Genomic DNA, 16,296 nt, shown 5'->3' on the forward strand with positions numbered 1-16,296 from the left:
AGTGAAAAAACAATCCCCCCAAAAAAGAATAGTTGTCAAAGGAGTATATAAAATCAAATATCAAAGAATTTGTGTCTATTAATTAATGAGGGAACTGGTAAGACATCACAGCCTGTTCAAAACACAGTATAAAGAACAGAGACATATAAGAAAAAGGCATTTGGTGGTAAACTCACAGAGAAAATCAGGTTTATCCATAGGGTGACAATTAATACACAGTTAATTTGCATTTCTATAGTCAAAAACTGCAATTCTGGAATGGTGAAATAGTTAAGATGGAGAAAATTACAGAGAATCTGGCTGACTGTGCTAGAATTTTTTCCCATAATTTTTTCTGAGACCTTTTTGTAAATCATTTTTGAGACTTGAGCGTTGCTTTTAAATCCACTTATCTAGAATTTGAAGTATAGGGAAGAGATAACCCAACTTTCTTGACATTCATACTGAAATTTTAAAGAATTATTTATCTATAGTTTAGCAATAACTTTAATTTCACACTGGTTTTATTTTTCTCTTTTAAGTAGAGGTAAGCTTTAATATAAAGCTATTACAAGGGCATCAAGAGACCCCTGAGTGATCTCCAAGACCCCTTTCATGGGTCCAAAAGGTCAAAATCACTGTGTTGACAGTTCACTTCTGATGCAAAATTTATGGTGGATAAAAACACTTGATCCTTAATTTTGAGGCACCATATTTTACCTGGAGTGAATTATTTACCATGCACTAAAGCAAAAATGGGCACTTTAAAAATGTCCTTAGTGTTATACTAAAATATATTGTTTTATTTCTTAGCACTTGAGTATAAAGCATGCATAAAAACATGCATAAAATTGGAAGCCCAAATTAAGCAAGTTGACTACATACTAAATTGTAATAGTTGCCTCTAGGAAAACATTTTTTTGAGTTACTGGCTGAACTAGCCATTATGAAAACATAACTCAAAAAGAATGACTACAGACAACCTACAATTATTCACACTTGATTAATCAGCAGCTGTTTTCTCAAAAATTTACAAAAAAAAAAAAAAATAAGCCCATTACTTCAAGGAAAATAGCTAATAGTATTTGTGACCAATGGTACAATTTGAGCTATCAAAGAAAAATTAGAAGTTGGGAAAATCTACATTGAGAGTTTCCTAATAATTTCTAATGATTTCAGTGGTCAGACTAATAAATTTGATTTTCATGGGACATAATAAAGTGTTTCAACATTTAAATTATCTACTTAACTTGATAAACCAATACTTTTCAAATGATCATGATGCTACAAAATCATGCATGGTTAAATAGATATTCAAAGTGTAAGAAAGATCAGTGGAATTTTAATATAACAGAGTATGCAAAGATTAACACTGTTTCAGATTCCACACTGCTACCAAACTTAAAGGAATTAAAGTCCTTATGCTTTTCCAGGCTATTAAAACAGTCCACCTTTTCCAATTACATTTCCATGTGAGACTGAATTTCATTTACTTCAACCAATGCAATAATTCACAATAGATTAAATAGAGGGGAAGATATGAAAATCTAGCTCTCTTACTCTTTGACATTAAAGATATTGGAAAAATTATAAAATAATACTGCTCTTCTTACAATGTTTTTGGTTTGAAAGTAAAATTACTTTTCACAAACTATGTTGTATAGGGGAACAAATAATGGGATTTTTAAATGAACCAATAAATATTTGGGGGGAAATTCAATATTAAATTCTATTAAATTCTATTTTTTTTTTTTTTTTGGAACCAGGGATTGAATTCAGGGGCACTCAACCACTGAGCCACATCCCCAGTCCTATTTTGTATTTTTATTTAGAAACAGAGTTTCACTGAGTTGCTGCTTAGCACCTCACCATTGCTAAGGCTTTGAACTCACGATCCTCCTGTCTCAGTCTCAAGAATCACTGGGATTATAGGAATGTGCCACTGTGCCAGGCTCAGTCCTAACTTCTAATTCAGTTTATCAAAACATGCCAACCATGTTTTTCAAAAACTCTTTAGGTTTTCTCAATAGCTTTTAAGTATGTAAGGAGGTCCTTAGAACTGACTTTAAGAACTACCACTTAATATGATTTTCATTTTTAAAAAACATGTGTAATATGATCCTTAAATTTTTTTAAGTCTAGTTATATAGCCCAGTGGTAGAGCACTTGCTTAGGATGTGCAAAACTGTATGTTTAATCCCCAGCACCACAAAAAATAAACAAATGAATTCTTGCATCTCAAGATTTTCAATAAATAATAATTCTAGTCATTCCTGAGGGCTGTAATTTTGGAGAAATTTAAGATATGTTTATTGGTACTTTTTACATTACTTGATTATGAAAATGTCATTATCATAAACATATTTATCTATACTGACAAGAATAAAAGAAAATATAGGCAATAGTGACACTCAAAAACACTAAAAATACATATTCCAAAGACATCTGAGAATCCAGTAAATGTAGCATTAAAATTATTTACTTTGATGATTTTGAATAAATTAGAAAAACAAAATTGAAAAAAAAATTCAGTCTGTTTTGGTTTTCTGTATCTTCTTGGTTCAGTTCAGTAAGTCATATTTCTGGAAATTTATCCATTTCTTCCAAATTTTTCAATTCATTGGAGTATGAATTTTCAAAATTGTACCTAATAATACTCTGAATTTCAATTGTATCTGTTATAATATCTGCATTTTCATCTCTAATTGTATTAGTTTGAGTCTTCACTCTTTTGGTTAGTTTGACAATGAATTTATCAATCTTGTGTTTGTTTGTTTTTAACTCAAAATCTTAGCAATCAGGGAAATGTGAATCATAACTACACTAAAATTCCATCCAATTCCATCCATTCCAGTTAGAATGCAATCATCAAGAATATGAATAATAATAAAGGCTGGTAAGGATACTGAAAGAAAGGAATTCTCACACTGTTGGTGGGAATGTAAATTAATACAGTCATTGTGGAAATCAGTATGGAGTTTCCTCAAAAAGTTGAAACTAGAACTAACATATGATCCAGATATACCACTCCTTTGTATTTATCCAAAGGAATTAAACTCAGACTACTTTAGAGATATATACATACCCTGTTTACACCCAAGATGTGGAATCAGTCTAAGTGTCCATCAACAGATGAACAGATAAAGAAAATGTGGTCTATATACCATGGAGTTTTATTCAGTTATAAAAATGAATGAAATTATTTCATTTGCAGGAAAATAGATAGAACTGGTTACCATAATTGTGAATGAAATAAGAAAGGACAGAAGAAAGGGGATAATATTGGGAATTGAAATTGATAGAACTGTTTTTACATATATGCAAATATGTTATAATGAAATCCATCATAATTGAGATGCACCAATTTAAAAATAATTTGACCAGATAAACCAAAATTAATTAATTAAAAGTTGATCTAGCATTAGTTTCCTATTGCTATGCAGTAAATAACCAACAATTTAATGACTTAAAACAAATATTTACTCTAAGTTCTAGAGATCAGTGGTCCTAAATTCATCTCCCTGGACTAAACTCAAGTTGTCAGCACGACTTGTTCCCTCTGGAGGCTACAGGGAGAACCATTCTCTACCTCTCCCAGCTTTTGGTTGCTAGTACTCTGTGGTTTGTGTTGCATTATTTCAGGTTCTACTTCTGTAGTGACAACCTTGTCTCCCCTACCTTCAAATCTTCCTGTGCTTCACTTGTGTAAGGACATGTGCAACTACATTTAGGGCCTATTCACAGATAATCCAGTATGATCTTCCCATGTCATGCCTCTTAATTCAATCATATCTATAAAATTTCTTTTTCAGTGTAAAGTAACACTCATGCTCCAGAAATTAGGATATGGCTTTCTTGGGGGTCTTTACTCAGTCAACCACAACTGCATACTTCACATTCATAGAAAATCAATTCTAGATAGAGTGTAGATCTTAAGTAAAATCTGCAGAAAATAATGTAGAGAATAAATTTATAATCGGAGTAAGCAAAGATAATTTAAAGATGACATAAAAAGCACTACTCATAACCATGAAAGAAATAATTCACAAATTGACCTACACTAAAATTAAGAAAATGTACTTATCAAAACTTGCCCTTAAGAGATTGGCATGAAAATCTACAGAATTAGAGAAGATAGGAAGATAATTATAGTACATGTAGTTCACAAACAGCTTGTATCCAATAAAGGAAAAACAAATAACTAAATGGAAATATGAGAAATAAACACAGACTGACATATCACAAAAGAGGGTATCAAATGGGCAGTAGATATGAGAATATGTCAGACTTCACCAATAATATGGAAAATAAAAACAAAAGATATAATAAACAATATTAAAATCTATGGGTGATCATATCCAATAGTAATAATAAGGATATGGATCAGCTGGAACAATCATACTGAAAAAATGAGTTATAATAGTTACTAAAGTTCATCATACTTTCTGACAAAACAATTGAATTCTTAGATGAAACATGTGTCCTTCCACATAAGAGACATGGGATTTTCATAACAGCATTATTCAGAATAACCAAAAACTAGGAGGGAATGGCCATCTACAGTAAAAAGAACTGAATTGTCAATGTTAATTTAATAGAATATTTTAAAATATTGAAAAATAAATAAATAGCATAGTTACTATCTCTCAAATGTAATATTGAGCAAAACTAAATAGACACTAAAAATATATGCAGTATAATTCCACTAATAGTCAAGCAAAATGAACCATAGATATTCAACCTCAGAACAGAGGTTATTCTTGGTGAAAGAAAGAAATGAGTAGTGATTTGCAGACTTTTCACAATGCAGACAATGCTCTTTTTTTGACTGGGGTGATATTTGGTTGAGTAGGTTCACTTTGTGATAACTCACTGAGCTATGTACTAACAATTTGTGTGATTTTCTGCATGAGTTATGTTTCAATTAAGAAAGTACAAAAAAAGAAGTCTATGGACTTATAAAGACAGATGTCTAAAATTTATTTTAAGTGAAAAGAGAAATATGAATAAAGTTATTCATGAACTCATGAATAAAGCATAATCTCCATTTTAAAAATAAAGTTGGGGATATATAAATATTTATATGTGGATAGATAGATGATGGTAAAGAATACCTCAAAGCGGAATGGATCAAGAAATTGGGATAAAAGGAGTTTTTCTCCTTTTTTTCTTCATTTCAATTTTTATAAAAGATGTATATTATTTTGTAATCAAAACTAAATAATTTTATGATATGAGAAATAATACAAAATAAAGCTTAGACCTTAGATTCAGTACTTACTATTATAAATATATTCAGTATTTTCCAGGCACTTTCTATTTATCCTTTTATGTAATCATCACAATAGTTTCTAATGGTGGCTCTCATTCCTTTTTAATATATAAAGAAATTGAGGTTCCAAATATCTAAGTACATCTACAAGGAAAACACAGTCAGAAGTTAAACTAGTATCAAGTTAATACTGTTAATACCTTACTATCCTTAGCCTGTGAAAAATAATGTATGAGTCTAATATGGTATTTAATACAATAAATATTTATCTAATAGCACTATTAACATTCCATAAGTCATTACTCCTTGAAAAAAAGATTGTTTGTTGAATTATTTTGCTGAAATAAAAATACATATCTACATTGAGTTTCTAATGTGTTGTTTGTTCTTAAAGGTATCGAGAGTAATTTTGGAAAACAGTTCCTTCATTTATTTCTTCTGGAAGGAAGGCCCACAGTTAAATATGGATGTGGAGGCTCTCAAAATATCCTGACTCTTTCTGCTAATTATAGCATTAACAACAATGTGTTCATCCCTATCACAATACGGTAAGTATTCCACAATAGTTCTTTGAATTATAGGGCAGAGCATTGTTTTAAAAATGTTATTTGTATGTGTAATAGCTATCCAAATACAGAAAGAAAAAAAAGTACATCTGAAAATTGTTTTGTAAGTTATTCTTTTCAGTTGGCAATGTAAACTAAAAATTGAAGTAAGGTATAATTTTATAGCATCAAGTAACGATCAAGTTTTACACCAAGTAAATCAATTTGCAAATGTCATGGTATAAGCAAACATATTATAATAAAGTAGTTTAGTTGAAATTAAGTTATATTTTTGTTGTTCAATAAAGCATTTAGGATACTGGAAATTAATGGGGGAGCCACTGGCTGCACAGTAAAAGAAGGGGGAGGATTATCTGCAAAAGTCTCTAAGAAGTATATGCATTTTTAGAAAGCCTTCTTTAAATTAGCTCATGCTTCAGAATTAGGAAATATCAAAAAAGAAAAATGACTAATATGATGGTCACATCAAGGGTATTACAGAACAAAATTTACATATCGCAGCCAAGAATTGGAAGTTCTTTATCAGTTTAGCAATCTAGTGATAATGGTCTCTAAAGTTCCTCCATATCAGTGAAAAATATCACTTTTTTGACTGTGCTTGTATGTAAGAGGTCAATTGAATACATTAGTCTGATGAACAGGAATTTTGGCTAACCTGTGCAGGCTATATAAATCAAACTTTCTCAGGGTCCACATCAAGAAAATTGGCACCCATGTAAAAATGTAAACTTATAGGCAGTGATAGCATCTTACTCATTTTTAATACTCTTAGCAGGGCATCCAATAGGAGATACTCAGTAAATTTCTGAATGGATAAAGAAACAAGGGTATTTGTGCACAATTCAGTTGATTATAACAAGAAGGCAATGAAATTGCCCTAAAGTAATAAAATTATTATTTATAAATTAGGTACACTCTTTTAGAACTAAGTTCTGTGCAGATAAAACAAACTTTCAGAGTGATGGATTTAACTCATTGCAGCCATCTACTTTTAAGTGTTGCTTGTTGATTACAATAAAAAGTCAAATGAGAAAGTGAATAACTAATAAAACTATTTACATGGCTATTTAAATGAAAGCTATTTAAATGATGACTTCATCTATTGATAAAGTAATTTTATAGTGCCATAATTTTAGACAAAATAGTGCATTCTATATATGAAATTATTTCCACTTTGGGTCAAACTTTCTTAGAAAAATGATTTTCTTCTTTGTTTTTAGATAATAATGACTTAATTGGGCAGTCCTTAAATCATTTGACTTCTTAGGTAGCCTCAAATAGAAAGCATTCTGTAAAAATAAAGTAAAAAATTACTCTTCCAGTAAAACTGAAAATCAAGAAGTCTTTGAATTAACTTTATCCAAATAAATCCTTTTTACCCTGAGGTAATTAAGTTCTTATTTATACATTAGTTATACCCTTTGGAACACAAATCATTGTACAGAAAAAACAAAGGAGATATCTCCTAACAAAGAAAGAAGAGAGGTCTTTTGATAAAAGTTATCTCTATCCAAAAATGAAGATGTGCTTTGTCCTATAGGCAATATTCTCCAAGAGCTCAAGGTAACAGTAGGTGGTATGAGAGGCTGACCCCAAGACTACATTGTAGATTTTGTATTTTATATTATACGTCACTAATTCAAATATCTGAACACTTACCTGCTAAGCATTCTCTCAATAATTCTTAACTTTTTCTTTTAATTTCCCTTTGCATTTCTTCTATTTTTAAATCCTGTGTTTAATTTTGTTTCTTCATTTAATAAAATGGTGCCTATTATATTTGTAGCACAATATCTAGAATTTAATGGCAAGCCAAAAATAGATAAATTTTTTATTCTTATGTGTATCCATTTTAATGAGGTAGATTGACAGTCACACTAATGAAGGAATAGTTAAATTTTTGAGATGTTTTGGAAATGAGAGAGACATGATGCTAAAGCAAGTTATATTAGCCTGGCCCATGCTCACTGAAAAATGACTTGGTAATAGACTTGGTAAAAACAAACCAACAAAAGACAGGCAAAGCTGGAGGCATGTATTCCAGGCAGAGGGAAGAGTATGTGAGAAGACTGGTAGGAAGAACCATGGCATATCCAAAGATATCATAGACAATGTGAAATGAACAAAGAAGCAAAGAGAGTGGCCAAGTATTGGAAGCCTAAATTGGAAATGTCAACAGTTGGAAAATGCAATGGGCCATTGTAGTTATGTTAAGGAGTGACTACAGAAGCCCTTACAAATTCAGTAAGATGTAATAGTGACTTGGATGAAATACACTAGTGGCTCAGTGGCACACTTCGATAATCCCAATGACTTGGAGGGATGAGGCAGGAGCATCACAGGTTTGAGGCCAGCCTTAGCTAGCAAGGCCCTAGGCAGACTGTCTCAAAATAAAAAATAACAAAAGGGCTGGGGATGTGACTCAGTGGTAAAGTACCCCTGGCTTAAATCCTCAGAACTAAAAAAAGGAAGAAGAAAGAGGAGGAGGAGGAGGAGGAGGAGGAGAAAAACATAAAAGTAAGAACTAATTGTAACTGATTGAATACTATCAGTAAAAATTATATCAATAAATGAATATTCATTTTCCAATGTGCAACTGGACAAAAGAATTTATCTTCCAGTGAAATAGTAAACAATGCAAGAAGAGAAGTTTTGATAGAAAATATTGAGAACTCAGGCTCAAATGTACTGAGATGAAAGTGCCTTTGAAACATTAAAGTGCAGTTTTCAATTTAACATATAGATGTTGAGCTCAGAGGAGTGGACAGGACAGGAAATTAAATCTGTGAGTCATTAGTCTGCAAATGATAGTTGGAACCATGGCCATGGATTGGAGTATAGAGTGAGGAGAAAGAATTGCCTGAGACAGAACATTGGAACTAACATTTAATGACTTCATAGAAAAAGATGAAACTGTAAGAATCTGACATAATAACCAGAAGAGTAGTAGACAAATAATAAAAGTGAAGTTTGGGAAGTCAGTGGGAATGGTTATCAAAAATCCATTGGACAATCCACACAATTCCACCACCCCAAGATTTCTTTGTCAGGGACAGAGTAAAGCTAGCTGGGAGAAGATTAAGACAATAAGTTAAGATAACTCTTTGAAGAAGTTTGATTGTGAAGGTATAAAAACTGATACAGGAGCAATTCAGTGTTGGTGAGAAATCAGGAGGAAAAAAATGTAAGATGAAAGAGAACTGAACATGTTTAATTGTTGGTTGGGATTATTAGTTCAGTGGAAGCTGTTGTTACATAGAAAAATAAAGAGAAAGGATAACATGAAGTGTCTCAAAAGTTTGGAACAATAAGGTAAAATACAAATGAGAGAAAATTCCTTCTGGAGTCGAGGAAGTGAAGAAACACATCCTAGAGGCTTCTGGCCTTTTTGTGTCTACCTCTTGATCTATGGGTATCCTTGCTTTATCCCTATCTGTGCTATTTATGTCACCTTCTCTGACCCATGTACTCCACTTTTTTTTTTTCTTTTTTAAAAATTACATTTATTTCTAATTGGCAATAAAAACACAAAAATGGTATATATTAATGGGGTAAAATACAGCATTTGGATACATGAATACATTGTATAATGTTTAAGTCGGGTTAAATATAATATCTCCTCAAACATTTCTTACTTCCCTATCATTAACTGGGAAAAAAGTTAGAATTAAAAAGGTCTTTTTGTATAGCTCTTTCTGGTTATCTTGATTCTCACTGACAAGACTCTTGCTATGCAAATTCAGGTTAGGTTTCTGCCTGAAAAGCTGATGAATTAATGTTCCTCTTTAGTCATATGACTGTTGATGGGGTTTCTTCCATATTTACAAGGTTCTTGACAATAAAGTAATACAGCATGACTATAAGAACTTGTTTTCAAAAGTTAGTAGAACAAACTCTAAGGTAAACATATAAAAGATGACTTTATATTTTTATTTTGTTTTTAGCCACAATTTTGTATTTTATCAGCCAGTGTTTCCTCCTGTTAAATTCACATGTCTGTAAGATAGAAGGCAGAAGTAGAACAAACTTGAATAAGCCACTTGTACTGATTGAGGTCAATTCAGTATCAAGATAGAAGTTCTCCTTAAATGAAATGGAGCAGAGATCACAGTTTTACAGATACATTGTAATTCATACTCATGCACAGTTTGTCTTTCATTTCATCGAATTTTGAAAGGGATCACATAGAGAGAGCTATTGGTTTTCACAAGGGTTATTCTCTATTGGGGAAGTTCAGAAAAATTTTCTTAATATATATATATATATATATATATATATATTTTAAAGTTTCTGAAGTTTAAATTTTTCTAGCACCTTCAGTGTTGGCCTATACAAAAACTCACTCTTTATGCAGAAGGTTTTATTTAAAGAATTACTGTGTGCTTTCCTCAATGTAATTTATTGTATTTCCTGAACTTTTGAAGCCACCCAGCCTATTCCACCTTCTTTAAGTCCTACAGTCCAACAATACCTTACAAGGTTTCCTCAACAATTTGCCAAGAGGTGTAAAGTTAACCAGGTCTGTTGAAGGCATACTCCAATTTCTCATCGTTCATTTTGGTTAACCGTTCTCATGTAGCCAAAGTGAGATGATGGCCAAGAATTGCATAACTGCCAGAACCATACATCCTCATTACCCCTTAACAGAGTTTAAGACCTACAGGACAGAGGCTGAAAAAGCATCTAATAGTAGGGCAGCAAAAATCCTTGTTAACACTTGCGAAGATCTCAAAGTACATCAGGTAAAACCATTGCAAGCATTTTGTCACAGTAACTTTTAAAATATTTAGTCTTAAGTGAATCAAAATGCAGTCTGTAAAATAAAAAAATCACAATGAAAAAAAAATACTGTTGAGTTTTGTAAAGACCTGATTTTAATCTCTCATTGAACTTTTAATTTCATTGAGATAGAAACCTTATATGTGTATGTGTGTATACATATATATCAATGCTGATTACTTTTTATTCATTTTAATTAGCTCATTTCCTGCAGTTGTTTAAGAAAACAGACTAAACAATTTATAATAATGTACAACTGGCATGAACTTCAAAAGAATGGAAATTAAGAAAGATTCCAAAGATGGATTTAAGTTATATAAAATGAGGATATTCCTTAGTAAATAATTTATAAAAATATATGAAAGAAACAATAGTTTCTTCTAATGCTCATATTTGTCAAAGACCTCTCAGATAATTTAGCTTAATATCAGATTCCAGCACTTTGACATTTTCCACATATATTCTCTGCATTACCATTTGTCGCCCAGCTGTATTGACCTGTAAATCTTCATAAAGAATGATCAGAAGACCACCCAACTTCAAGCAAAAAGAAAAAATATCCATCATCTATTATCATAATTTCAGGAGTAACTTAAAATGTTACTTTTGTTTCCAGTGATCTAAAATATGTAAAAGTTTTTCACACATTCCTGATCATTAATATTTTATAAATTATGGATTGCATGCCTTTAGTTTTAGAGCCAAAAAACTATGTAATAGTGAGAGCCTTCACTTTTTGAAACAGATGGTGACTTTTGAACTGTGCTAAATCTATAAGATATTAGATTTATTCATAAAATGTTGCCATGTCAATATGGAAACTTTGGCAAGATTTTCATTTTAAAAAGGTCAATCTTCATCACTTCAATATTAATTTCTGTATCTTTTCTATCTACTCCTCCATCTGGTATTTCTTAGAGGAAATGTAGGAAAGCTAGAGCTCAATATGGACAATACTTTATTATTACTTTAACAAGCATATACATACATAAATCTAAACATTGCTCCTGCTATTTTGTCCATAGCCACACTATCCATACCTAACGTGTCCATTTATAATATAAACACTAGCTGTAGAGCAAGTTATAATGCAGTTTATTTGTACTAAATTATAAAAATCTAATGAAAACTCAAATTGCTTTTATTAAATAAGCTAAAAAATCTTTAAAGTATATCTATCAACATACAAGTTGGTGATTTTATCATTGTTCGGGATTATTGGGTAATGTCCTCTGCTGATATGTAGTGTTTCTATACTTTGCTTGTATCTTGGAAAACAAGAAAATTAAATATCATTTTGGTTCTTAGTGATGCAAAAAAGAACTTGAGCTTTCTAAAAAAATCATAATCCGTGAACATGAATCTACACAGTATATCTATTGAATAATATGTCAGTGGACTCAATCAGCTGGTTTGATATTTTAAAAACATACTTCACATGATTGTTTGATATGCAGTATGTTTATCCCTCTTTATTGTACAATGAAGTTCAAATCATCTAAATGGAATGGCTATTAGCAAAGTTACAAAAGTGAAAACTGAAGTCCATGACTCCTCATATTTGGAATATTGAGACCAGAAGACAGAACTGGTCAACCCTCAGATCCAGAGGTCAACTGCAAATACTCTACTGGGGGGAAAGGAGATAGCAATGGGCAAGTTCATATATAACATGGAGTGGGATTGAGATTTATTTTGTAGAAAGATTGGGAATTCAGGGGACAACAGATGAAAGAAGATCTGCAAAGTCATCAAGACGTGGATGACACTGTGCTTATTTAGGAAATTATGTGGAAATTAAATATAAGGACAACATAAAGATCAAAGGGAAGAGATGCTTAGCTCTTCAGAAAATCATCATCTGCTATTTCTAATCCAGAGAATCAAAATAAATTAAAAAAAAGAGAAGACATTTTTGAACAATATATTCTGAGGAAGGCTTAGATACTCTTTATTCTTATTATCAGTGATTGATTTCTGCAACCGTCAGAAATGACTGTTGAGAAAGTTTGAATTACTCATTGGTGGTAGCGGAGTACAAGGCAAAAAAGAACTTCCATACTTAAAAACTGCCTGTCTCTGTAAGTTAATCATGTTAAAACATGATTTTTGACAGTTATATAAAAAGGCAATAGGAAGCAAATAAATACTTTCAGGCAAATTGAATATATAGGAATTTGGGCAGAAAAGTAACAATTGATAGACTCAGAGAACACTTTGCCATACAGAACAGTTAAAATTAAGAGATTTAACATGTTGAAAGCTAAGATTCATGAGGAAGCACCAAGGGATTATTTGTTCATTAAATGGAGATGTGTTTTAACAATATAGATTTATATTGTGTGTATTTTCCAACCCACTTCTGAAGGCCCCATGTCTCTCCCTAATTAGGATCTATTATTACGGTTGAAGAATATTTGATTGCTGCCTTAAAACAGCTACCAGGGAAGATATTTTACTGTGAAATTGTTTAAAACCCATTCTTAGTGTTAGGCCTCAATCCTTGACAATATATATGTCTTAATTAAGTTCTTTAAAATAATTCTTACTAAGTGGACTCGATATATAGATCATCCTATTTATCAAAATAAAAAAAGTCAACCCCCTAACTTTCCTAATGAAACTAAAAGAAGCCATACCATCTTCCTCTGCAACAAATTGCCCCCAGACTCATCAATACACTGAACAAAAAGCACATAGAGATTGAGACAGATTGACTTACGATTTCACATTTGTGAACCCTTTTCACCTAACACAGAATATAGCTAAGAATAACTTAAGACTTTTAAAAAGATTTACTGATTTTTTAAAATTGAAACCTGGTCCCCTTTATAGGTACTGATAACAAACCAAAGTTTTTGAACTCAATAAATATGTAATAAAAATGTTTAATATTTCTTCAGACAATTTATTATAATGCTATCATGAGACACAGTAAATCCCCTATTTTATAGTGTTTGATACTTAACTGTGTCCTAGTCCCTGTTTTTAACTTTATGATAGCTGACCTAATTCTAATTGCCAATTATATCAGAAAAGTACAACTCTGCCCTTCACAGACAAAATGTTTCAAAGATTAAAACAAAAGAGACAGATTTCAGGATGAAACCTGATACGAATTACCATAAAACTGAAATTTACTAGGCATCAAAATGATATTATACCCACAGATATTCAATGCCATCTACTAATTTACATTGGAACTGGTAAAATTTCCACCATTTAGAGTATAACAATTTCCTGTCGTTAACTTCTCCATGCCTAAGGAATTCTGCCCCCTCTCCCAAAGAAATAAATAGCAAAGGACCATCCTCCTACTTACATGCTAACAGCAATGTCATTCATCCCTTCCACTAGGGTATTTCAGTGACAAACTCCAACTCCTCTGCCACAAAACATTAGAAAAACTGGTGGATACACAGTTCCAACTTGGCATACCCTCTATGCAAAATTTCTGAGACAGGAAAAGGCAAAGTCTTATTCCAGAAATTAACAACAAATCTGATACTTGGACAATTGTGCAAGCAATCCTGAGGATTCCTAACAAAATATTGGAGAAGGAGATGCTATAATGAATTATAAATCCTGAAATTAAGGGAGTAGACTCTCTGGTCTGAGACTTAATAACTGTAACATAGGTCAGATTCATTGGAAATAGACTCCATCATGGGGATTTGCATGCAGGAAGTTTGTTAGGGACTGTCCTAGGGAACAATACCTAGAAGGCAGTGAGGGAAGCTGGACTAAGAACAGGTAGAAGCTGAATTACAAAGCCACTGCAATGGAGGCTTCAGCTGCCCCTGAGGGGAGCTCTGGCGTTGGAATGTTCATGTCTTCCTGAGTTGAGACAGGAGGACCCAGCCTAATGTTTTCTCTGATATGTGGAAGCTCTACAATGAGAGGAGGGAATAGAAGTTCAGTAGATTAGGCAATGGGGACTAAAGGAAAGAGAGGGTAACAGGAAAAGGAAAGGCATTGGAATTAATCTGACATAATTTTCCTATGTACATATATGAAAACATTACAGTGGATACTACCACCTGTACATGCACAAAAATGGGGCCCTAGCTAGAAAAAGATATATTCCATGCTTGTACAATTATACTATAATGGATTCTGCTGTCATATATAACTAAAAAGAACCAATAAATTAAAACATAAATAAATAAAAATAAAAATGACTGGGGATGTCACTCAGTGGTTAAGTGCCCCAAGTTCAATCCCTGTTACCAAAAAAAAAAAAAAAAAAAAGATTCTATTGGGTCTGGGCGTGTAGCTCAGTGGGAGAATGTGTGCTTAACATGCTTAAGCCTCTGCATTCAATCTCCATCATCCAAAACAAAAAAACGACAACAAAAGATAAAATGGGATTCTATTTATTAAACAAAAAGAACCTAGGCTACTCAGGGCAGCACACTATCTTATTCACTTCAACTGGTAAGGCTCCTGGCTGCATCAGCACTATCTAATGAAGCCCTAGACACTTGGATTTGATTTATATCAAAACAAGCTATGTTTTAGATAACTGGATATATATTACCACACTCACTATCACTCTACCACAAGAAAAAGGGAGCTGAGTTCCCCAAGTATATGACGAGGTTTCATTGTCTCTTAATAGAAGTTATCTGTAAAATAGTGACTCAGGAAGCAGAGCTAACTAATAATCACAACAAAACCCAAACTTCTTATGGTATAGATGTGCATCAGGGTGGACATACATAACCACAATTAATACCATCCTATGATACCTCAGTAGAACATGGAGTACTGCCCCAGCACAACTTTATAGGTTCATTCTGATTCGGCATGAAGGCACAGGTCACCTGAAGGGCGAAAATAGGAAAGGGGAAAGTGGGGAAGGGGGGGGAGAAATTCTCTGTAAATCTGCAGATATTTATCTGTTTCCTTCTTTGACATATAAAGGTAATAGTACCCATTTTCTGCTATATAGGCTTCTGTGAATATCATCTATATGAAAGTGTTTTGAAAAGTATCCAGTATCTCTCAAGCATATACTGTTACTACAGTTTATTGTCTACCTAAGTCCATTTCTTCTACTGCTACTCTACAACTAGAGAAAAAAAAAAATTCACTACTTTTCATTGTAGAGCATCTCATTACAAACACTCTATAATTGAGTAGTTAGTGGGGTGTTTAATGCACTATCCTCTGGTGGAAATATGTTTGCAGTTCCTTGTTTGCTAGGCCTGCCTCTTTACAGTTCCATAGATGAAAAAGTGGTAAGCCTGGAGCTGAGGCCAGACTTTGGCACATGGTATGAAATGCAGATGAGCGGGTCACGGAGTGGGCACCACCTGCACTATCATAAGCAGACTTCTTTCCATGACAGCAGGGGAGAAAGCTGTTCCAATGATTATGAGGCCAAAATATAAGTGTCTGGTAAGTTTGGGGTCAATGAACAAAACAAAATTTTATTTACAATGATGTGCTAAAATTCCACCTGCATAACAGTAATCTCATTATAGTCATTTCAGCACATGTATTAATTGCTACATAATAGCAGTATTTATTTTAAACTTATGTAACAAATACTATGATCCATATTTTATCCACAATCTCACTCAAAATATCTTTAAGGGTTAGTTACTTTTCTGATACTCTTTTAAGAGATGAGGTAACTGGGGCATAAAGAGACTAAGGAATTATGTAAATCTATGCAACTTATAAGTAACTGAA

At 32.4% G+C, this 16,296-nt stretch overlaps 1 protein-coding gene across 1 annotated transcript in view; it reads left to right on the plus strand.

Moving 5' to 3' along the window:
- Eys (eyes shut homolog) overlaps positions 1-16,296 on the plus strand; it is a 1,705,088-nt gene that overhangs the window by 1,415,684 nt on the left and 273,108 nt on the right. The window contains 1 exon segment of the mRNA XM_047559194.1: positions 5,646-5,799. Coding sequence (XP_047415150.1) covers positions 5,646-5,799 — 154 coding nt within the window.

This window comes from Sciurus carolinensis, chromosome 7 (genome assembly GCF_902686445.1).
Source record: "Sciurus carolinensis chromosome 7, mSciCar1.2, whole genome shotgun sequence".
NCBI classification, from domain to species: Eukaryota; Metazoa; Chordata; class Mammalia; order Rodentia; family Sciuridae; genus Sciurus; species Sciurus carolinensis.